Source organism: Pyrgilauda ruficollis, unplaced genomic scaffold, assembly GCF_017590135.1.
Source record: "Pyrgilauda ruficollis isolate IOZ18807 unplaced genomic scaffold, ASM1759013v1 scaffold16, whole genome shotgun sequence".
Classification (NCBI taxonomy): domain Eukaryota; kingdom Metazoa; phylum Chordata; class Aves; order Passeriformes; family Passeridae; genus Pyrgilauda; species Pyrgilauda ruficollis.
Window position 1 is genome coordinate 8,310,193 of NW_024514764.1, and position 24,464 is coordinate 8,334,656.

Here is a 24,464-nt window from a genome sequence, read left to right on the forward strand (position 1 = left end):
GATGGTATACAGAGCGTTTTTGATGGGTAAAGCTGAGTTGAGGTGATTTAGTGATAGATGGAGGATAGAAAAAATAGAGAATACAGGAATAGAAATCAGGAAAGTGGATATTGAAGTGATCTGGGGAAAAAATAACTATTGTCTGACACTAGAAAAAGAACAATGAAAATAAACCAAGAGAAAAAACTCCTTGGCTACAGTATTTATATCTGATACCAGATTATATTTTATGAATTTTTTTTTAAATCACATTATCAGTATTTTCCAACAGAGTTTCTAATAAAGCTTTGTAGTATCTTTTAAAAATATTTTGAGTGCTGCTCAAACTACAAGAACTACAGAAAGTAAATGTGTGACAGCTGCTAAGTGCAGAAATTTGTAATCTACTGTAAACAATTTTATGTTACCATCTATTTCTTACTTATTTTTAAACAAGCAGCTTTGTATGGAATGAAATATTGGAACACAATAGTTTAACAGATAAGACTTCTTTGAAATTGGCCTTAGGCAACATAAACTCTCCTGACCCAGAGTTTCTGCCCTATTAGTCTTTAGCTCATTTCAGTAGGGAAAATGGAATTCAAGTTCATTTTAGTTTTGGAGATCGTGAGAAATTGGTTCTTAAAGTACTGAGGGCATGGACTGTGGATTATAGCATTAACTGTTTGGAACATCAGAGTTTTCAGGCACCATACTAATAACATAGTTTCTCTGATTATTTTAGAATATGGGTGTTGATCTGGAGATAAGGCTTCATCAGTTATGATCTTGGATCTGTATTTATAAAGAAGCAATAAGTTATATTCCTTCCTGTGGTTTTACCCTGTTCCTTGTTAGAAGAAATGTGCTTCATTTGAAAAGTAAAAATTTGGCTTCTGTTAAGTGAAGAGTGTAATTTTGTCTTTATCAAATTATTTATTATGCTGTTAGTCATAGTACTGTGTGTGTGGTATATCTTCCTGCTTAATTTCCAGTGTTTAGGAGTCTCAGGGCTGGGATTTTGTGGTTTGTTGTGGGATTTTTCTTCCTGGAAGTCTGCTTAACTGTATGGAATTCAGCATTCTTTCAGTCTGCATCCTTGTTGTGTCTATTAAAAAAAACCCCGACTTTAATTCTTAGGAAGATGCTGTAAGGTGTAAATCTAGTAGAAGTAATAAATGACATTATAATATATCTGAAGATATAATTGCATTCAGATTGTGACCTTTTGTCACTGCTGTATAAAAATGAGGCCATGTAACACAATGTGGAATTAGAAGTAAGAAACGGGAAAGAATATTGTAGGTGAACTCTAAGCACTTGGTGTTAATCAGATAAAGAATGCACAGTGCATAGCTGCTGCTTGAGATGTACTGCAAGTTGATTTATATATTTTTAAATGAAACATTAATTGCTCACCTTCTAAGTTTTTCTGTTGTCCATTAGCAGATTAAATATTAAAAGTTTTGTTTTCAGAAGTTGGGACTAACAAATTGACTGGTTTCCATGGGAGCTAATTCAAGTTACTGTTTGCATTGTTAATACCTCAAAGTAGCTGTGTTGGTCCAAGTCAATATGCAGCAGAAGGTTTGTGAGAGAGAGATTTTCTTAGCTCTCCTAAGGTTGTGTGTAGGGACTGCTTAATTGGGGACCTTCTGTACATGTCACTGAATTTCAGCTCGAACATAATCATTGTGATTTTTGCAAGATCCCCTGAATTGAAGTTGCTTGTAATCCCTAATTACACTTACATTATTTTGAATTAATGTCTGATTAGCACCTAGTTTCTTGCTAAATGTAAATAGTATGTTAAATTCTGTCCAATAGAAGTTGATTGTATTTTTAAGACAAATTTAACACCAAATATTACAATAATAAAATAATTACCATAATTAATAACCAAATTACAATAATAAAACTTTGCTAATCTTTGTAAAGTGTGTAGATGTAAAAAGAAGCAAAGTATAGATTTTTCAAGAAATCTCATCTACTAGAAATGATTGTGCAATGTTGAGTCCTGCTTCTGATAGGAGGTAGAAAGCAGCACATTCAATGGGAGGCAGTCCTGCAGTTCCTTCCTCTTTGATTTGAATCCTTGTGCTTTCCTTGCTTTGTTCAATTCAAGGGCTTGGTTTGCAGGCAGTAAAATAAACAGAGTAGCACCTGCAGCTTAGTCATAAATGGGAACATCTCGCAGTATCCAAGCAAACAAATGAAATCATGGAGTCATCTAACCTTTCCTGAAATGCCTTAAGAGCTTTACCAACATTCATTTTTAAGATGGACCACTATTTTGGCTATCCAAGGTCTCTGAACACATAGAGGAATTGGGAAAGATTATGATCCAATTCATTGATTAAAGTTACTAATTATTGTCTGAGCTGTCAAGTACATTTATTATACAAAAACAAACTCTTGGGTTATGATTTTTTCCTGTGTTGGAAACTTCAATTACATAAATAGATTCTTCTGGCTACACTTTGCTGGCCACAGAAAATCATGGAGCACATGGGACCTTACTAATTCCTTTCACAAAGTTCTGTCATAGACCAGAAGAACTGAACTTGCTATTGAGCAGAATAATCTGAGTTGATGTCACAATTACTCAAACACTCCTGCAAAGCACTTAATATTAAAACTGAAATTAAGAACTTTGGGATTTTTGCTAATTGGAATTCAAGTAAGTTGCTTTGGAAGTCATATGTCACTATGTTTCATTGAAAAAAAAAGTTATTTCAATATATGGGTATTTATGAGGGTGAGAAACTAGGAGCCTCATTAGTTTGCAAACTACACTAATGCAAATAGCACCTGTTTGGTTGGTTTCTTTGTTTCTTTGCCATGCTAAATTTAGGTGTAAAACTGACCTTGTGTTGCTTTGTAAACTCAGCCTAAATGTATTTGTTGCCAGTGTTAATGTCAGGTTTTTAAATTAGACTATTAAAGCAAATTTAGTATATTGACAATCGACATCATCTTCACAGAATGAAAAATAGGAATGACATGTTTAGATTTTTCTTGCCATTTGCACACGACTTATTTCCATATGTACAGTAACATGTAAACAAGATACTACTTCATGTTTTGCCTATTTAGTTTTAAGTATTTTTATGAAGCTCTTTATTTTAATAGAACTAGTGAGGATATGTGCTATGACAGCTTTGTATTTATTTAATCAAGTGGAACCAGCTGAACCACTTAATGTTGCCTTAAGAAGAGCATTTTTTATTAAGAATGTCCACAGAAAAGATGAGATTAAATCAAATTATGCCTGCTCATATGATGATTAAAAGTAAAAAGTTGTTGAGGACTGTGCCTGAAGTCCTTCACTTACAACAAGTTATGGGTCAATGTTTTCTACACTTCAGGTATTGTGGCCAGAATTCTGGTTGCTGCTGAGTGCTCAGGCAGCAGCTCTTGGGGAAGATGGACTTAGCTGTAGATGAAATAAATCAAATCCTCTCATGATTTCAGAGTTTTCAGCACAAATCTTTGTGAGCTTTGCTGCAAACACTGCAAGTTAACACAGCATGGCTTCTGTTCTATGAAGCCTTGTGTCAGTAGAAGGTAAATTGAAAGCTGTCCTCGGTTATCAGGGTTGGTTAATGGATGTTTGCTTCCATGCTTGCATGCTGGGTCTTAAACAGCTCTCTAGAGATGAGCATCTCTTGTGCAGGGTGGAATAGCAGAGCAGCTCAGACTTCTTAAAAATGGAGGTTGTTGACTGTGTGTTACCTTTAAGAGGCAGATAATTTTAGACTTTACTTTTGGTTTAGTCCCTCAGACTGATTTATTGATTTTGGTGCACACTGCGGAGTTTCTCAGCTGTTTCTTAAAGGAAGGTGATATAGTTGACAGTTTTATATAATCAGTAAACAATTTAAACATCACTTCTGTCTGAAGGTATGGGTTGTGTTTCGGTCATGACTATTGTGCATATTGAACCTTTGCTTTCTATATTTAAAATATTTGTAAAAAGTTTAGCATTTTGAATAAGTTCTATTATTATAATTTTAAACCCCTTGAAATGTGAATGCAGAAGATAGTTGTAATATTTACTACTACTTAAAACATTTGTATGAAACCTTAAGGTATTTAAACACTAAGTTTTACAGCATTGCTATGAGGTAGATTCTTTCCAGTGAACGTTTACGTGTAGCCCAGATTTCACGAACTCTTGTTTGAACGGGTTAGTTTGAGAAGGCAGTAATGTGAGAAAAGAATAGATAAATCATCTCTATGGCCCTGCACAGCGACAGGGTAGGCTTTAGTTTCCCCACACTTTAATAGAGCTGTGGGAGGCTGCCTTTATTCCTCACAGCCCCACACTGCAGGGTAATTCATTTGCACTTAGCAGGGCTCAGCTCCCATTACCAATTACTGTGATTTTTTTTTCCTGCCTGGAGGTAGCAGTGGAGGGAATGTATCATCAAGGATTCTCCTGACTCATCCCCAGCCTCTGTCCAGGTACAAGTAATTCTCTATACGTTACCTCGTGAACAATGTGCATTTGCCACTGTAGCTTATTCATTTTTCATTTTTGGATCAGTCCAAAGACTTAAGATTTAAAGACTTCCTCTAAAGAACTAGTAAAGAGAATGTCAATGTAGCAATATGCAGAAGTGTTAAATGAGTTTCTGGAGGTCTTTTGGTGTCTGTTCAATAGTATTAATTTAGCTAGAGCAGACAGTTACAAAAATTCAATCTCAGTTATTTAATAAAAGTGGACATTTTTCTGCAGTATTGACCAGCCCAGTCCAGGAGGACTCTGTGCTCCTGGAAGAAACATTATTCCAGGTACTGGAACAGTGAGAAGCGTGACAGGACCTCAGTTTTGTCAGATACTTCTGCACAGTGTTTTTTAAAGAAATGAATAGTAATAGTGAGTTTTCATAATGCATAATCCAAGGTGATTACTCATGGTTAGTCAGCTGCTGATATTTCTCATCTTTTTCTGCTTTTGTATAATTACCTTCATAAAAATAACTGTATGATTTAAATCCTTATTGCCCTATGTTTGACCACAAAACTTAATTAATTAAGTTTATCCACACTGTGTTTTAACTATAAGATTGCAGTTTCTCTTTCAATATGGTAGTTGAATGTCAGTTTTCATGTCAAAGTTCCCGTGCTGCAGTAAGGTGGTGTCTGTAGGAAGGGTGTCAGCCCAGCAGAGGTGAGGCTGTGCCTGTCCCATCAGGGCAGCCCTTGCTGCGTTTCTGAGCTCCAGCAGCTGCTGTGGCTGGGCTGAGGAGTGTCACCCTCTGTGGAGCACAACCTGTCTGGAGTTGCTCCAGGAGCTGATGGAGATAGAGACTGCAGCCAAGCCATGATTTGTTTCTGTATTTCTCTTTACTCCTTGCTGATAGGCAGCATGCTGAGAGGAGCCATCCTTTAAAACCCTGCTTCTCTTCCTCTCCTTGGAGTGGGTGTTCCATCCCGAGGGCTTGTCTCCGGGAAGCTCCCGTAGCTTCCAATTCCCGGACTGTTCAGTGAGCTGAATGTTCCCGACTACTTTGTTTATGTTCAGCCCTGATGTGTGTTGATTCTTGGAAGAAAGGAGAGACTGAGCATTCCAAGGGTCTGACCACTGGACTGGACTAATTTGTAGCCTAGGAAGGAAGTTTTCTGTAGGCTTGTGGAGGCATAGGTAGGGTCTGCTGCATTCTGAAAGCACAGTCCTTGCCCTTCTTCATGAGAAGGGAAGGGGAATTGCCAGGTCAGTCTCAGATTGTGACTTCTCACATTCTCTCAGGTCATTAGTGCCCACTGCTGAAATAGAAGGAATATTTAAAACTATAACAGCCCCCAAAGTGCTTATTGGCCTCAGTGTCAGAAATCACTGTTTCCACTGCACAGATCACCAGGTCTTTCCAGGCACTGACAGGGAGGCTAAAAAGCTTAATGCAATGGCCTGCCTTGGCAGCTGGTAGTTAACCTGCTGGATCTCACACTTCTAAAGGATTTTTTTTAGTGTTTTCTGATACATTGAAGAAAAAGGTAAGAAAAACAAAACAAACCCAACGTTTTACATTTTGAGTATTCTCCCCACTAAAGATTCCAGTGTGTTACAAACTGCTAGAGTTTTAAATTTTGCTGAGTTTTATAAATAGAGAAACTGAGTGCTCATGTTCACACCATGATTCTGTAAATCCTGTAGCTGATATTGCTAATATCTGATGACTGTTAATTCAATACTGTACTGGGTACAGTGACCCAGGTTCCTTGCCGGTGTGAGTGAGTGAGTAGTGTTCATGTCAGCCAGTTGACTTGGCCAAAGCGTGAATGCATTGTCATTCTTGAACTGTTATTTTCCAGCAGATTGCTAAAATAAAAGCTGGTTTACTACTGAAGTGTCATCCAGATTTCAGAGCTTGTGCCAAATAAAATACCAGTTCTGGTGTCTCAAGTAGCAGGGAAGTATAAGATGATAAGATTTTTCCAAGGAAATACATTTTGTCTTTTGAAGATAAAATGTTTAAAAATAAAAGGAGCGTTTGTCTTCAGCAGTTAAGAAGATAGCAACCACCTACAATCTGTGAGAACACTTACATAAGGCTCATACATTGTACAGGAGTTCTGGTTTGGCAGTGCTGGAACACTGTTCCTATGTACTTGTCAGGGAAATGTGAACCGAAGCCTCCTAGCAGTACTGGTGCAGATTCTATTTTGATAATGTATTCTAAAGGCTAAGTAGGAAAATAATTTTTTTCTGGTTTTCACTTTACTACTCTTAAACATTTTGCTGAATTCTGTGTTAAAAAAAAAAACCCAGACCAGCTACCTGTAATCATTTAGGACTATTGGAACAATTGAGTAATGTGATTTTTAGTTTCTGGAAATAAGTTGGTATTATGCTTTCCAACAGTTCATAAGCAGAAATGGTTTTCATACCTAGCAGAGTGATGGCTCACACAACTTTAACTTCAGGTGTCTTAGTTGCAAGGAAGGAAGCGAAAACCCCTTGAGTGACAACTGATTTTTGTCAGATCAGCCTGCTATAAAAGGTGCTTTCTTGGATTATGTTAAGTAGAATATTGAAACTTTAGTAGAATGGATTTTTTTAAATTGTGTTTTGCTGTACACGTTTTAACTGTTGAGTTTCAGTTTTGTTATTAATATACTTTGTGTATAGGTCTGCTTCAATTCAGGGGTTACACAGATAATGGTTACCCTCTGTAAATGCAGATGGCAAATCTGGAATAATTCTTTGGGATTGAGGAGGCTTCAAACAAATGAGAAGGGGAGGCAAATTGTTATCTTTAATATAAAATGTGAGAGTATCATGGGCTTTCCATTCTAGATCAGAGGTTTCTCAGTTTTGCACATGGTTGCTGGATAAAGTGTTTATTGTACAGGGTTTGATTTTAAACAAGGTGAAGAAATGTTTTCTGCTACTCATTTTTGTGTTTGCATTGTTGATGTACAAACAGTTGGTTATATTAGAAACATCAGAATGAAAAGGCTTTTGAGGACTGAAAATAGATGGGAGACATTCTGCATATCTTTAGTTGAGTTTTATGTGAAGTAAAACACTGCTGGTTGTAGGCTGCACCTGATGCTAAAGCAGTTGTATTCATCTGGAGCAGTTAAAATGAATGTGCTAGAAAATGGTAATGGTTTATTATCATACATGCAGCAGTGTAAAAATACGTTTACAGAGATGTTTACAGATGTCTTTTGTCCTCATTTATTTCTTGTTTGTTTGTTTGTCAATATATTTATACAAGTTATTTTTAAGTTCCTACATTAGTTTTTTCAAGCTATAAGGAAAGCCTTATGGCAAAGGCAAACTATTAATGTCATGGATGCCAAGTTCAGGAGTTGTCTTCAGAAAGTTGAACAGCTGAATCAATTCTGTATTATATTCTAATAAAATGAGATAAAATAATCAAATTAATTGTTTATATTTTATTATTGCAAGTCTTGGATTTGTCATCTTTGTAATATTTTTTAGAAGTTCTGTTCGTTGATTCATTAAGGAGCTGTAAGAATCCTAGTGTATCTATGCCAGATGTTCATGATGTAGGTCATTGATTTTTTTTTTCCCCCTACAAAAAAAACCCTTGAAATGTTGAGGGATGTGTGTTTTCCTTTTTGGGGAAGGTTAAGAGAATTTATTGTTCTTAGCTCAGAAATATTTCTGTAGTCTGATACAGCAGCAGTTCATAAGTAATAACAAAAAGAAATGAGAGCAAAATGTGATTTGAGATATGGGTAAAGAATTCGAGGAATTTAGACTTTCTGGGAATTCTAGAGTGTCTTTTGTTCAAAGATTATGTAGCAATGTAGCAATAGGGTTGTTCTAGAGTTAAAGGATCACTTGAGAACATACCTGGGTTTTTAGCAGCCTAGCTAAAAGATTTAGGAAAAGGGAAGTGCGGTATCTGGGACTTTACTGTGAACTGGAAAGTTAAAAACTAGGGTTAGAGTTCTGCATTGGAGAACTTTGGATTTAGAGGTTTCCAAATTATGACATTCACGTACTGTATGAAACCACAATAAAAATAGGGTCCTGAGAGTCATTATCATCAGGAGAAGAAATTCTGTCTGAACCAGGTAGGCAGAGCATTCATACTGAGGTTACCCAGAGGTGGTGAAATCACCTGCTTTGGAGATTTTTCAGAAGCTGACAAGGCAAGTTCCTGAGAGCTGGTAATCCCATGAGACGGGGGGATGGACTAGATGACCTCCAGAAGGTCCCTTCCAACCTGATCTATTAATGTTCAAACCACAGGTCAAGCACATTTTGTGTGGGAAGTCAAACTTGTTTTGAATTGTGCTGCTGTGCTGCAATCAACATAATTTAATTGCATGCTGTGTTCTCAGTTGGATCTGGACAACAAACCCACATTTCTGTACATGCCTGAAACAAAAATTAAGAGACGGACATGTTACCAATTCCGCAGTGCATTGTAGATGTGGTGAAAGATGTGGTTCCATTCAAAGCATGTTTACTTATCTGTCACGGGGAAAAAAATTAGTCAAAGCTAACCTGCTGCATAACAAATGCTAAGCCTTAGAAAAAGTAGGTGTTTCTTTTAATTTCATCTGGTTTGAAAGCATGAATACAGCTCACGTGGCTTAATCTCTTTGAAAAGTGACTCCAAGGCAACTCATAACTAGTAAATTGTGGATAAAATGCTGTGAATATGAACAGAAAATCAGCTAAATTTTCAGTTAAATTCTGCTCTGAAGAGACCTGCTTGGTTAATAATGTACTTAATTTGTATGAGTGAGTGGGAGTTTGAGGAGAGTGTAATGTCAGGAAATCGAGTGAGAGCTGAGTAAATTATGCTTCTAGAAGCTAAGAACAAAGAAGAAAAATCTTGCATAACAGTAAGTTAATGTGTCTTCATTTAATGTGAAAGCTCCAGTTGGTAACTAGGGAAAATAATGAAAAATATGCACTTAACAATGATAATTGTTCTATTTAGGTGTATATCAAGCAGTACTTGCTTATATTTCTTATTTTTCAATTCACACTTTCTGAACATCATTCTCTACCCTTGTGTAGGCCATTCTTCAGTGGTCATGATAATTTTTTGTCATCTTGGTTTTTTAAATATCATGTTAACACTTGAAATATTTGGTATTGATCATTGAAACATATATTGCACTTTCAAAATTCTGAATACACACCCCAACACGTGGTGTTTATATTCAGAATATTTGAAGTTTAAGGCTGAGTATGGCAAGCAGTTGTGTTTCTTAAGAAAGATAATTTAAAATTAACAAAAAATCTCACAATAATAAGACATTTCCTCATTTTTGTGGATCTTTCTAAGTTGTTAGTATTCAATATCATTCAAATTTCCAAGAATCCAGGAATAGGATATAATTGACGTCCATATTGATTTATTGACATTTTAAAGACTTGATAGTTCTAAGGTATAAAAAGCCTGTACCAGTAATTCATACTTCTGCCTCTCCTTACTGTAGATTAAGTACTACACTAATGATAGAAAGGAAGGATATAGTAAATTGGGACTTTTTTCAACTATTTGATAAGTAGCTAGTGTGCGATAAAATTAATTTAAAAATATTCATGGCCAAAAGTCTTCCTTGCTGGAGAGACTGAGGATTAACTACTTCTGATATAGTCCTTTGGTGGTGTGAAGTCCTGTATAAATACTGACGTTGATTTGGGATCTGAAGGAGCATTGTGTAGGGCTTCAGAATATTAAAAGCCATTTGTACGTTAGCACAATATAATAATTCAGCATTCTCTGATAGAAGCCATTGTAAAAGGGATGTTGTGCTGATATGCGGGTGGGAACACGGGCTGGGGCACAGGAGCTTCTGGACATCCATCGTGAGGGCTAACACTGGGTGATGTTTGTCAGTGTGAGCGGAGAAACTGTCCTGCTTTCTGTTAAATTGCCTCTGAATCCATTCCCTGACTATATTTTTGCCAACCCCGTAATATTTGTGGGAAATCAGTAGGTAGTGTCCATAGCTCTAAAGCTGAATAGTGCGTGCGAAGGAACTGCCCAAAGCCCAGCTGTGAGGCAGAGCAGTGTCTGATGTTTGTCGGTGTTGCCGGAGCAGAGAGTGACCAGGGCCGCGTTGTTTCCGCAGAGCGCCGAGGCGTGCCCAGGATGGAGCCCGCGGGGCCGGCGGACGGCGAGGACGAGCCCGGGGCCCCGGCGCGGCTGGCGCCCAGCCCGCACAGCGAGGCCGTGGCGCACGAGCTGCGGGGGCTGTCGCTGCAGCCCAGCCCCTGCCTGCCGCCCCTCACCGAGCGCAAGAATGGTGAGTGACCGAGCGACGGAGTGCCCGGGGGCGCGGAGCCGCGGGAGGGGCCGGGCCGTGGCCGCGAGGGACTCGCCACGTCCAGGTGCTGCGGGATGTTGGGAAGTCGGTCCCGGGAGCTTCACCCGCCAGGGCAGCTCTTGGAGCAGCAGAAGGCACTCTGGAACCTAGAGTGGAGTTGAGGAGATTTTTAAGTTTTAGTTTAAAAACTAGGTTTTAGTTTTAAAACTACAGCTGGTGTATACTACAAGTATTGATGAAATATTTTTGAGAGTTGTATTATTATCAGACAAAAAGGGATAATTTTCAATAATGGAGTTTTTTTCTGTATAAATAATACATAATTAATGTTTTGCATTCTATCCTACAAATTTTAATTCAATATTAGAATACTTCTGGAAAATATATTTTTTCTTAGTTTCCTGTAAAACTAAAATGGATGAGGTAGGTATCTGTGTTCTGTGAAACCTCCAGGATCCAAACTATTACTCATCTATAAGTTCAGATTTAGTAATTTTGGTTAATTTTGTTAGAAACAATTTTTTGTAGAAATTATGAAAGTCAGAAGCAAATTTGTAAAAGTGAACTTTGAACTTGATGGATTTGCATTTCAAGTAGTTGTAGTAATTTAATATTTTTACTTTTTACCAAAAATTGGATATTTGCAAGAGTATTTTAGCATGTCACTACTTTATAAAATCTATAGCAATAAGAGATTGCAGTTCACAGAAATACTGTGGCACTTAAAAAAATTCTGAAATGTTTAAGGGTATTTTTGGTAGGATATTTTTACGCAGGAAGCATTATGCTTACTGTGAGCTCTGGTAGTGATCCTTTAAACCTTTTGTTTACTTGAATGAGTCTTTTGGCAGTAGTCCAGTAGGAGGCTGAACTGTTCTAGTGTTGTTCTGCAGTGTTGTTAAGCTGACTTGCACAAGTTAGTACAGAAACTGTGTTTCCAGCTTTTCCAATGTCACTGCAAGGGTAGGAGGCTTCTGCTCTGGTTTGGTTTTGTTTACCATGGAGGTAATCACAGCATGCCTGGGTGAGCCAGCAGCCACTGGAGCTGTTACTACCTTCTCCTTTTTCACATTTTCCTCCTCTCCCCTGCCCTCTGCCCCAGAGATCCCAGTCACAGAGCAAAGCAGGAGTAACAGTTCAGGTGGGCAGAGCTCGATGGATTTGCTGCAAATTCTCATGGTTAGCTTAAGCTCCAGTGGAATTATTGTCCCTTGAGTTTACAAAGGAACATTTATATGCTGTGCCAACTCTGTCAGAGTGGTTTTAACTTCCAGCAGAGGATCAATAACAAAACAGGTGGAGTGCATTAGGAGCTTAAGATGTTCTAGTCACTTATTACTTGCAGGTATTTACTCCCTGAACAAAGACAAATAGATAATTTTGGGAGGTGGATGTTGTATGTCAGTCTCCTGGACTGTCATAATTTTAGGGCTCTCCTATTTCATTTGAGCTGTTTTCAGGTTCATGGCTGTGGGCAATACTGTATTGCTAATGAAACTAATTTCAGGTTCTCATTAGTCTGCATATTTCTGGATAATTAGGCAGTACATACAGTGCATTGATCATGTAAGCATGTGCCCTGTGTATTGCAGTGGTTTTCCATGCCTGTCCTCTGGAGGCCAACTCTTGCTCCGCTTGCTAAAAAGCAGCCAAAGTTCTTATTTCATTGGTTCTGCTCTTCACACTTGTCACCTCCTGAGTGATGACAGAGATGTGTCTGTGATTCTGGCAGTCTCATGTCAGCCATGGGTGTACAGTCCCTCTCATGAGCAGTGGGCCTGCTCACATACACGGAGTTTGGGAAACAGGCTCTGCATTTGCATCCCTGCCTGAAGGATGCCGGGTTGGGTCCAGTATGTGCTTTTTAGGCAAGATGCTGTGTCCTTAGGAAGGACAGCTTGGAGGAAAAGTGACATGGATGAGGCTCTTGGGAAGCAGGAGGGAGGTGACTGATGCCTGGGTGTTGAGTTGGGCTGTGGTGGAGGAAGGCTGACAAGAGTAGCAGCAGCATGGCACGGCCCAAGTACCAGTCAGAACAATGTGCTGCCCACACACTGTACCACAGTTTCATGAGCTTCTGTCTGAGAGCCAGGAGGTGGCAAGGGAGGGAAGGATAGGCTGTCTGCTGCTGACAGCAGGAGGGTGGATGGGAATGATGCTGCCTGCAGCTTTCCAGCCTGCTGTTTCAGAGCCAAGTGATGGGAAGGGATTGCACATGTAGATACCATCAATAAAAGGAAGGAGTGCATGACCAAAGCTTTTTGCATGCTGAATTAATACTTTTCCAGAACTGGTGAGCATGCCACTTTGGCTGGAAGAGGAAGCTGTGAAGGGCTGGGTGTGAGGAGCCATGCAATCATTATTTCCAGGTACATGTAAAACAGAAAGCTCCTAGCTTGTGTATTACAGCAGTCTCTCTTGGCTCTACAGTGGCTTCCTTGACTATCTCATTGTGCCAAACTCTTCTCGTGACAGGGGCTACTAGTTTCTGAAAAAGAGACATATAAGTTGCTCTTGTGCAGTTATCATCCACAGGTGGGAGCCTGGTTATATTCTTGTAAAATGAGTGGATGAATGGCTGGCACCTGTCTGGGCCATTGACTGCCCTTCAGCTCTGCATTTTGGCCATAAATCCCGTCAGAAGGGGAGTGTGCCCATTCCCTGCCCTTTGGTGTGGGGAAGCAGTTCTGTTCCAGGCAGTGGGGGCTGTGAGGTGTCTGCTCCTCCAAACTCACAGCCAGCACAAGAACGGGATTGCCTCTGCTTCTCTTTAGGGCTGTGCATCATGAACTGCAGGAGGACAGAGAAGGTGGTGCTGTGCCTCCCATGGCTGGCAGCAACTGTTCTCCACCAGAATTGGGCTAATTCTCGGAGAACAACCAAGAGTCTTGGATATTTTGTAGGAAAAAAGTCTTGGGATAGTGAACATCTTAAAGTAAAAGCAAGACTGGTAAAATCTCAATTAGGAGAAAGTAGTGCCCCTGGCTGTGTAAGAACAGGGACACTCAGGAGCAGGGACCCCGAGGCACCGAAGGTCAGGTGAGAATTGCAGCTTCCTGTGGAGTTGGAGAGCTTGTGGGATACTGTGGAGAATTCAGGGCAAGATGGAGCACACACACATGCACACACACACACAAAACCCAACACAAACCCAAACAAAAACAAATACTCCAAATGGTGTATATTGAGTCCTCCTAAGGGACCAGTCGAGTCAGCTGGGAGACACAGTTCTTAAAATAACTGAATGAAATCCACATCCTACTTAACCTAATGGTATTATTTAAATAAATTTGATGATCCAAGGGATTTTTTCTGGCATCTAAGAGTTGTGGTGTATTAGTTTGCCTGTTATCTCTTATCTTCCACTCCCTCAGTATGTAGCACTGGTAATGTGCATTCTTGGCATAGTTTTATAGCCTCTGAACAAATTCTCAATCCTCTGTGCAATTAATAGATTTGAACTGCAAATTTGATATTAGAGAATCAGGTGAGATTTGGGACATTGTTCTTGCATCTGTGTATGACAGGTTTTTCTCCACTGCTCTGAGATCGGTGATTAGGTGTGTTTTTTCCTCTTGTAATGATATATAGGTAGATTACTGTGCTTAGGATTTATTTTCTTGAGAGAACTGGGAGAGTCACAGTGTAGAAGAGATGGCTAGTGGAAAGACTAGAAAACAACAAATGGAAAACTTAGTTCTGATTAAAGTAATAGCTTGGCATGGAATATAATTGAAAAATCATCTTAAATTCAGCAGTTTCATAATCACTGAAAGCAATGAGATCTGGAAAACAGCATGCAGATACTCTGATTAACAGCACCACCACCAACAATAACATCAACAAGCCAAACATAAAAATCCCCCACAAACCAGAACTCAAAGGAAGTGTATCATGAAAGGCCTATCTGGATAAAGAAGTGCACAATTTCTGTAAGCTTACAGTAGAAATGTGTGTGTGCATTTATAGTGTAGTCATAATGTGTGTGTGCAGTGGTGGTCCAGAGAGGCTGTGCAATCTCCACCCATGGAAATACTAAAAATCAGACTGGGCACTGTCCTGGGCAAGCCTGTTCCAGCTGACCCTGCTCCAGCAGGACTTGGGCCAGGGGATCTCAAGAGGCTGCTGCCAGCCTCAGTGATTCTGGGGTTTGTCTTTCCCTTAAGGTTTTAATAGCCCATGGAACATCCAATGCAAATATTCTGTTAAATAATCTTTTCTAAGAACATGCAGCATATTGTAATTAATATATATTTGTCTTTACGCTTTGGTTTTTTTGGTGGTGCTCTGTTTTTTGGAGGGAGTTTGTTTTTGGGGTTTTGTTTGGTTTTTTAACGTGTCAGTAGAAAAACCAGAAGTCCCTCGGTCTTCCTGTAAATATTTGAATGTCATCCTATCTGTTCCGAGAGGAGTGCGCAAACTGAGTAGGTAGTGATTTCCCACTAAGTCTGTCTTTGTCATTGGTACTGCCAGTTCCCACAATCCTAGCATTCCCAGGCCATCAGTCAGTGTCTACAAGGAACAATTTTCAAATATTAAAGCATGTGAAAAGACATACAAGCCAAAACTCAGAGATCTCTAGGGACTGTGACCTCTTAAATGGAATATATTCTGACATTTTCACAGGCTACATGAAAGAATTCCAGCAGGGTCATTCCATTTGGTAAACTTCTAAACAAACATTCCATCATTTTAGTTTGATTTATAGATATTATTTTTTTTAATTATCTGCTTATTGTGAAGAGATTAACACAGGAGACATGACCTGTGACTGACTCAATTGAAGGCATCTGGTATATGTGAAATCCTGTTTGAGGGCCTGGCATTTGAGTGATTACAGGAGATACAGAAAGCATGTTTTCCTTTAAAGAGATCACTTGATCAAACTGTCTTATTCTGACCTTTTCTCTTGAAATTCCTTGTGCACAACTAAATGCATAGCTAGAGAAGAATGTTAATTTTAAATTCCACTGTATAATTGTTTTAATTTGTTAGAACTAAGTCCTAACTGCAAATGTTGCCGTTGAAGTGTCAGTTTGTGACAGAGTCACTACAAGAAGGTAACATGGAGCAAGCAGAATTGGTAATTTGTATGCAGCACTTATTATATGCAACTTTTGCAAATCAGAGGTACCACAGTGGATGACTAAATATTGTTCTCTACAGGATATATATATGCAGTTAAATGTAGATTTGTATAGTTAACATATACAAAAATGCACATTTTTATGTACTTTATATACACATCTAAAAAACATTTATTAATTTAGATGTCTATATGGGTAAGACCAAATGGAAGATAGTTTTCATTTAAGAAGTGAACACTGCCAACATATGTCCTCCCTTAAAAGGAATTTGTGTGGGTTTTAGTGGGAGTAGAAGAACATGCAGACTTATAAATTTGACATCACTGTAAGCATTTGGTATTTTTCTGGGAAGGGTGACTGAGGTAGATGGTGCCCATTATTTGTCTTGTTTGGGTCTTTTTTGCCACAGTGGTGGAGAATATAGGCAGAACAGAAGTCCCCCAAAACAATTCCCCTTAATTAATAATTTGAAGTAATGTTCTTCATGTTTATAGAAGTAATAGAATAAATTATAATAGGGGTTGTGTAAACTGATGCCTTAGTTTGTGTAGTTAGAGCACTATTTTCCTATGTGAAGAAATTATTACACCATGATCGAGAACTAGATTATCCTAATACAATATAAAGCACCAAGATATTCATCAAGGTGTATGTAAAGCCAAGGTGAAATAGATATTTGACTAATTAGGTTTTATTCCCACTTGAAAATGTTATTGTGGTAGTGAAAGAGTTTAAACACCCAAGGGCATTTGGTTAGATTTTGTTTTTCTTTTTGGTCGGATTGCAAAGGAATGAGTTCCATATGATGTGAAGAGTTGGAATGTACTGTTAAAGCAATTGTTGCTTAGTTACTTGGTGTTTAATAAGGTTGTGAAGCAGCTCCCAGTCAGTGATGTCACTCAGCACATCACTGATGCTTCCCCCAGATAAGGGTTTGTTGTGATGGGCAGACAGGCAGGCACTGGGGAGGTACCTGGGGCTGCATGTACTCCTGTACTTTGGAATTTTGGTTAATATCTACTAGACACTTCCACCTTTTAAATAACACTTTTGCTGTGGGCTGAAGGTTGGCAGAACACTGGAGTCTGTGCTGCAGAAGAATGGAAGGAACAAGCACTGATGACCTTAGATGTAAAGCAAACATTTGTGAAAAACTTGTGCAATGCATTGCTCTTAAAATGAGATTCTGGTTTATGAAACTGACAGAAATGTTCCATTCTGAGGCCTCTTTCTTCATTTCACCCACTCTTATGCAATATATTCAACTTTAATTGAAATTCAAATAAGAGGTACTTCTGCCCTCTGAAAATAATGCAAATTCTAACAGATTTCATTTTCACTGAAACTAGGAGCTTGTTGTGTGTCTTTTACTTCACCTTCTGACTTGGATACACTGATGCAGTTTGTAACAGAGTTCAAACCTGTAACTGAAAAATACAGCATACAGGACTTAAGAATTTTTTTCAGCTGAAAGAGATACTTTGGTTTTTGTTGCTTGATAGAAACCAGTCTCTCAGCCACAAGTTTTGTTTCTAGGTCATTATAGGTTTCTCTGTGATTCTCAGTTTCATTTTGCTATTTGTAATGTTAAAAACAGCTCATTTGAAACAGGTACATGCTCAAATTGCAGAGGTTTTATGTTCAATGTTTAGTTTGGAAATGAATAGTTCTCTCTATTACAAAACATTCTCTATTTAAATAGTCAGTAGCAGAAAGAGAAGATGAAAAATTTGCAATTTGAAAAAGTTTTCTGCCTGTTTTTAACAATGCCATCAATTTCAAATGACAATCCAAATTCCAGCTCACTTTTAAACACTGATCACAAAATCATTTCAAACTCTGAGTGGAGTTGTAAGATCCCAAGCTTTTTCTGTCCCAAATTTATATTGTGTAATTCATGGGTCGTTCTGTTAACTGTATTACTGCTAAAATGAAGAGTCATCAAAGAACAAACATGTTGCTATTGTTTCACTGATACTTACTGTAGAGGGTTTTTTGGGGTAGGCCAAAATGGGTGATTTGAATGGGAAGGTATTAAGTTCCCACCTGTAAAGTCACAATTTCTTTTCAGAGAAATGTGGAATTAGGGTCCTTTAAAACCAACAACAAAAGTAACTGAAATACAAAGCAGTTTTTATCTGTCAAAACAATCTTCAAGGCAGATGCTGCCCAAACATAGGCAGTGTGTTCAATGTACCAGTGTGGGGGTAGGGGTTCTAATAATGACAGAATTTCTGCTATTTCATAAGAGCTTAAAAAATTACCATCAGATTTGAAAGTGCATGAGTAAATCTGAGAAGTCCTTGTGGTGCTTTAGCAGTCACAGGTAAGAACGTTTGTGAACTGTTCTAGAGGAGTTACAAATTACAAAAGAACGATATTGTTGCACACTCAACCAGTCAAACCAAGGTATCAGTTGAGCTTGGATTAAGGTATATTCAAGACTGCTGGGAAAACAAAAGGCTGTTGGAATAGGAATATTCTTTCATGATGTGAGAGATGAATGTTATTCTTCATGCAGGGATTTAAGAGAAACTTAGCCCTGAGCAGAATATCCAGATATTCTCCATATTCACAGTATAATTGAATCTGGAGCAGAACTATTTCCTTCTTCAAATGCATCTTTTCTTTGTCTTCATTTGTTATGTCTATCCTCACCCAACTATTCCATATTCTATAGCATTTATTGGCAATGGCAGTATTTGGTTACATGAAAAATACACTGCGTCATTTTGACCTTTCATCTCTCCTCGTCTGTACAAGAATTTTCTCATTCTTATTTTTCATAAATTCTATAATTCCTGCTTTTCTTACTAAAGATTTTGCATGTTACTGTTGAGATTTTGATCAGACTTCTTAAAGACCTTCTAAAATTGTCATCTCTGTGTTAAGCTTGTATTGATCTAAGAGGTGAAATTGAAGCAAAATAGGAGGTATAACTTCAAGTAGCTGAAGCATAAGCACATTGATCTGCTGTGGGGTGGCTACCCTTGGAAAGGGGGAGGAGTGGAGAGCACCAGCTCCTGGCTAAACTCATCTTTCTGAACCAGAGAAATGCTCCTGAAGGCTTGAACTGCTCCCACCCAGCTGCTGTTACTGTGGTCAGCTTTCACCTGAGCACTGGGCACTCTCAATTTATATAAAGCACTGTAGAGGGATAGGCATGGATAGAACTTCCTTCAGAAATATGGTGTTTGAAGAAAAATGCCTTCCTCTGGCTTCTTTAATTACACATTTCCTCATTAGAGCGTGAAATTTTTTAAATTTCAAAATACTGTTTTCTGAATCATTGGGAAATCAGTCCAGAGTGTGTGAAGTGCACTGTACCCTTTTCATAAAACAATTTGTGCTGTTATGTATTGTTACACTGTTAGAATATAATTCATCCATCCAAACAATTAACTTCTCTCTTGGTACAAGAAAAATGGGAAGTTATAATCATTTATATAATTTATATAATCATTTATATGTGTGTAATATTCTGTTTATTGACAGTGTCAGAGTTAATGGGTGTTTAAGTTTAAGCAGTATGTGTTTGTATTCTGCTTGTCTCAGTTTTTATTTTCTGAATATGTGGAGTTTCTCAACAGTAGTTTTGTTTCTTATGCACAGTAAGTGTTCAGGTGCAGGCAGTGAGGAAGTTAATTTGATTTATGAAGGAGCTTTTCCACAGTATTTTTTCCTTGTGTTCAGTAAAAATCACTGCAAAAGCAAATGTATTGGAATAGTCTGTAACTTGTATTTTAAGCGGAACATAATTTAAGCTGATAATTTTTATACAAATGATGTGCAGACAATGGATTTTTAGGCTGGGAGAGTGGCCTCAAATCATTCACGCTGCAAAGAGTTTTTTGCCTGTATTGTCAGCTCCTTACATGTCAAGAGGCTGCTGGAGCCTGGTGAGCTCACACCTCCTTGGAGTCTGCAGTTCTGAGCAGATCTAGGTCTCCCTTCTCCCAGCAGCAGGGAAATGGGAGAGGCTTCCAAATCCTGCTGGCTGGGCCAGGCAGCCTCACACCCCGTGTGTCACTGCCCTGGCAGTGCACTGTCAGGGTCAAGAGTCAGTGCTCAGTGACTGTCTTGTAGAAAGACCCAAAGAGGAAAAGATGAGTTTTTTTTCTAGTTTCCACTTTTAAAAATTCTGTTTCTGAATGTATATAGATATTTTCAAATCTGATTCTATGGAAGTGAAACATTTTTTCTGAATGGAGATGTCCTTTAGAATTTCAGGGTGAAGGATTTAAAATACAAAGTAGAGGCATGCAAAATGTGTGCAATGATAGCATTTTTAGGCCAAAGGGAAGGGAAAATACACCTGCCAGAGTTCCTAGTTGACATGTAGAGACTCTTTAACATTATGTATAGTTTCTTTTCTCTAAGTACAGGAAATTAAATGCAGACTCGTCTGCTGTTCCCTTACGGCCAATGCCAGGTAATTAGAGGGGATCCATTTCCCTGAAATCTTCCAGGTTGACACTGAAGTTGATGACTCATGTAAGATAAATGGGATATGCTGCAGAGAATGGCAGATCAGAAGCTGTGGGAGGAAATACTCCTGAAACTGTTGGGAATAATGAGATGTGTAACTAATGCAAAAAGGAAAATAATAAAGTACTCGGGGCTCAGATATTTACAACAAGGAACAGAGGCTCTCATACTGCAGGGAAAGGCATGGAAATAATCACTGGTTTTCCCAGTTACCTCTGCTAGATAAATGTCTCTGGAACCAGACCTGGGGTTGGGTGGGTGGGAAGATTCCCTGACATAACTATAACTTTTTCAAATGCCGCTGTGCAGCTTTGTTTACTGGTGAAATTTAATGAGGAATGAATGTGCCGGTCAGGCAAAGATGAAATATTTCTGCTGCCTGCAGCAGTGTTCCGAGGAGCGGGGGCAGGGAGAAGGAAGGGGGCAAAGGGAGCGAGACCTCAGCAGCAGTTTGTCTTAGGTATCAGCGAATGCTCTCCAGCAACTGCTGGATTTATTTTTAACCGCTTGACTCATTCTTTGTCAGATGATTGACCACCGAGCTGCACATTGAAACACCAATGTGCAGAGGAAGCGAGCGTAACTACGGGCACGGGGGGAGTGTCTGTCTGGGAAGAGAGGCGGGCGCTGGGAGTTGTGCTTCACATGCTCGGCGCCCGCGCTGGGAGTGGGCTGCGGGCTCGGAGCGGGCACAGCGAACCGAGCCGGGCCGGGCTGAGCGGGGCCGAGCCGAGCCGAGCCGGGGTGGGCTGAGCCGGGCCGAGCCGTCGGGGCAGCGCCATGGGCGGCGCGGCGGCGCCCGGGCTGCTGCCGTAGGAGTCCGCGGCGGGCCCCGTGCGGAGCGCGCTGCACCGCTGCCCACTGCGGCCTGCGTTTTTTCGGTGCTGGATGTTGCCATTCTAAAGGATTCCCACCATGATCGATAGCTCCAAGAAACAGCAGCAGGGCTTTTCCGAGATCTTACCTGCAGGAGATCTTAAGCCGCTGAAGGAGAAGGAATGCCTTGAGGTGAACAGCCAGAAAAGTCTCAAGGAAGGTCAGTCACTTGCTGGTTGGGGGCCAGAGAATGCAGAAGTCCTGGGCACATTCAGTTCACAGCATGCCTCATGTAATGCTCTAAGTCAGGAAGAGTTTTTGTGCATTAAATGAGGTACTGTTTTCCCTCTGGGAAAAAAAAAAAAAAAAACACCCAAAAAAAAAAACCCAAAAAAACCCAACCCTCTAAAAGTTGAATTGAAATTTTACCTGAGACTAGTAAAATAATGATGATGATAGCTTGATAGGAATTGTAGTATGAAGAAAAATGAGCAATCAAGTAGTCTTTTCAGGGTATCATTTAGTGCTGAATTAATGAAGGACTCTGAAATTGTCCTGTAAATATTGCACAAAGTGCTTCAAAATCTCTCTATTGAAAAAAATATAATGAAATAAACATCATGAAATATGGCATGTCAAAATAAAACCCCACATACCTTTAGTTATTAGACATATTACTGCCCCATTTTCAACAGTGCTTTTCTCAGGTCTTTTCTTTCTGTGGAATCCTGTTCTCCTGTTATACTTTAAATTAGATTTTATTCTGGTTTTGAGAAGTGCGCTTTTCATACCACATTTTTTCTTTTTAAATGATTGGATTTCAACTGGGCATGAAATTGATAAAATGCACGGGCATTAGTTTCTAAATAGCAATAGTCTGAGAATATTTGGAACATCATTTAAAGCTGACAAATAGAACTATACGAGATTCATTTAAAGCAATCTTTGTTAGGCTGAGGCAATGCTGCTGCTGAGACAGGGAAATGGTCTCACTCCTGGCAGGCAGGATTCTTCCCGCTGGCCTGGGTGAAGGAGAAGGAAGAGACCTCTGGAGGTCGGCTGCCAGCCCTGCCCAGAGCCACTGACACGGGTGGGAGTTAACACCAGGCTCCTGCAGCTCTGGGCTCAACTCCAGCTGCTTAATCAATAGGACACAAACTGTATTTGTAGTTGACAAAATTCCTGTTTACAGCACTCTGCTTTTTTCCTCCAGATATCTCTGGATTGTCTGGTGATTCAGAGATTTCTCCCTTGGTGTGGTGGCAAGAGTTCTATATGAGGTCCTGCCTTTCTCAGAATTTACATGCTGGGTTTGTTTGGGGGTTTTGTTCATTTATTTTTTAAATTTGGACCTTAATAATGTTTAAAATGGCAAAAAGCTAGCTCATATTCAGTATTAAATTCAGTACCTGACAGGTCAGTTTAAAACCCCCATTACTTAGCTTTAGGTTGGAGCTAGAGAGAACACTGATCTTTGTGCACTGTACTGGTGCTGAAGGTCTGATGGGGACTGAGAGGTTGAGTGTTGCTGCCGGGGGCAGTGGCTGAGAGCAGAACAGTTCTGCTTCCTTTGTGGCAGGAAAGCGCTGACTGGGAGACCGTGCCTGAAGGACAGGGCCAGCAGTGGCCTCTGGCTCGGGTGGTTTTGTCTCTCAACTCAGAACCAGCCCAGTTAAAGCCCTGCTGCTGCTGAGGCTCTGGGCACAGCAGCGAGAGAGAAGGAAGCCACGAGGGTCAGAGGGGTGGGCAGTGCTGTAGGAAACAAAACCTATCTGGGGTAAGCTACCAAGAAATAAAGGGCAGAAAAACATGGCAAAACGCAGCACGGTGGGTAGTGTAGGTGGGCTGATGAGTAACCACAGTAATGATTATCTGCAGGCCTCTTCAAGCATGTCAGTTATGGAGAAAGTGGATGAAAGAATGTACATTACAGTAATGATGGTCTGTCAGTGTAGCAAAAATCCTGCAATTATGGGATACTCTGCCAATCTAAATTCATTAATATTTTAGAGCTTAAATGATTCAGTGCATACAAGAAGATATGTTTTCCATAATCACTACCTTTGCTTCCTTTTCTGTGTTTTAGTACCTGTTCTCCATTTTCACTTTCCCCAGTGAATATTGCTTGTTCTTTTATCTCTCCCAAGTTTGGCAGTGTAATGATTAAAATAATGAACCTCTTCTTGAGAGTTTGATTGACTACAGGATCTCCTCTTCCAGCCTTTCCTCCTTCTAAACCTTAGAAAAACAATAATTTTCTTTCTTGTGGTATATAGAATGGATTATTGAAAACACTTCAAATCTTGATTTACATCCAGAGGGACTAAAACAGAGCTCCATGTTTCCAGTTTATAATGTTATGAAATATGTAGTTCAGATATTTTATAGATTTTTTTTAAATCAGTTGCAGGTATTAGTTTAATCCTATTTGAATAATACTACAGGTAACAGATTTTAATTTTTAAAAACACAAATTGTACGACAACTTATTTTACAGAACAGTATCTTCTAGATTAGCCTGTGCCATTCTGTCTCTCTTTTTTTGCCCTCCTCTTTTCTCCGCCTTTCTTCTTCCTTAAAATGATGTGGCTGGTTTTGCCACGTGAATTCTCAAACGTTTCTTCCTTAGGACACAATATACTTAAAAATATAATCTGTGAATGATAAAACTTGCAAAAATTAAAAATGTAATTATGTGGAGATCCAGTAATTCAAAAGGTGCCTTTGTTTCATAAGCTGCATTGCACAGGTTTGATAAATCTAAAAATCCTGAGATAGTGCAGTGCTTTTTTCAGCAATGAGTACCTTAAGAGAACTGCAAGGTGCAATTTTTTTTACTTCGTATTTCTTTATAAGAAAAGGGATTTTTGATGGAAACAAAAATAATAACACTGTCTTCAGCAAATTAAGGACATTAGCAGTTTAGACTGCAAAGCTGAATTTTTTTCGTTCCTTAGGCTATTGATACACATTATAGCATCCTGTAGCATGGGAGGAAATCCTCTTAATTACCCTATTTTCTTGTAAACAGCTCAGATACTATTGTTGCATATTGCCTTTTTTGTGAAAAAAGTTCTTGCTTTTATCTGTCTGATCAAAATTACCTTTTGTATGAGCAAGGAACAAAGATATTTTCTGTCTCTGAGGTCAACCACACAGTGCTAACTAAACAGCTTTTTCAGAAATTCCTGTACCATTGACTGTGCCTCCTGCAGCATCTTGTAGCACTGTCAAGTAAGCAACCAAAACATTTGGAAAATTCAAGTGAAAAGCCTTAAATGTGCATACAAGTTACTAAGGAATATTCAGTGTCATCAA

General features: G+C 39.2%; 1 protein-coding gene across 3 annotated transcripts in view; it reads left to right on the top strand.

Moving 5' to 3' along the window:
* The window catches only part of MRTFB (myocardin related transcription factor B), a 66,690-nt gene that overhangs the window by 6,414 nt on the left and 35,812 nt on the right, over positions 1–24,464 (top strand). For 2 of the 3 annotated variants that reach the window (XM_041462225.1, XM_041462223.1), the window contains exon 3: positions 10,561–10,734. In XM_041462225.1, the coding sequence (XP_041318159.1) occupies positions 10,581–10,734 (154 nt within the window). In that variant the 5' untranslated portion in view covers positions 10,561–10,580. Of the gene's footprint in view, positions 1–10,560; positions 10,735–20,649; positions 21,367–24,464 lie in introns of those variants that run through there. The other variant, XM_041462224.1, reaches the window with a different exon arrangement.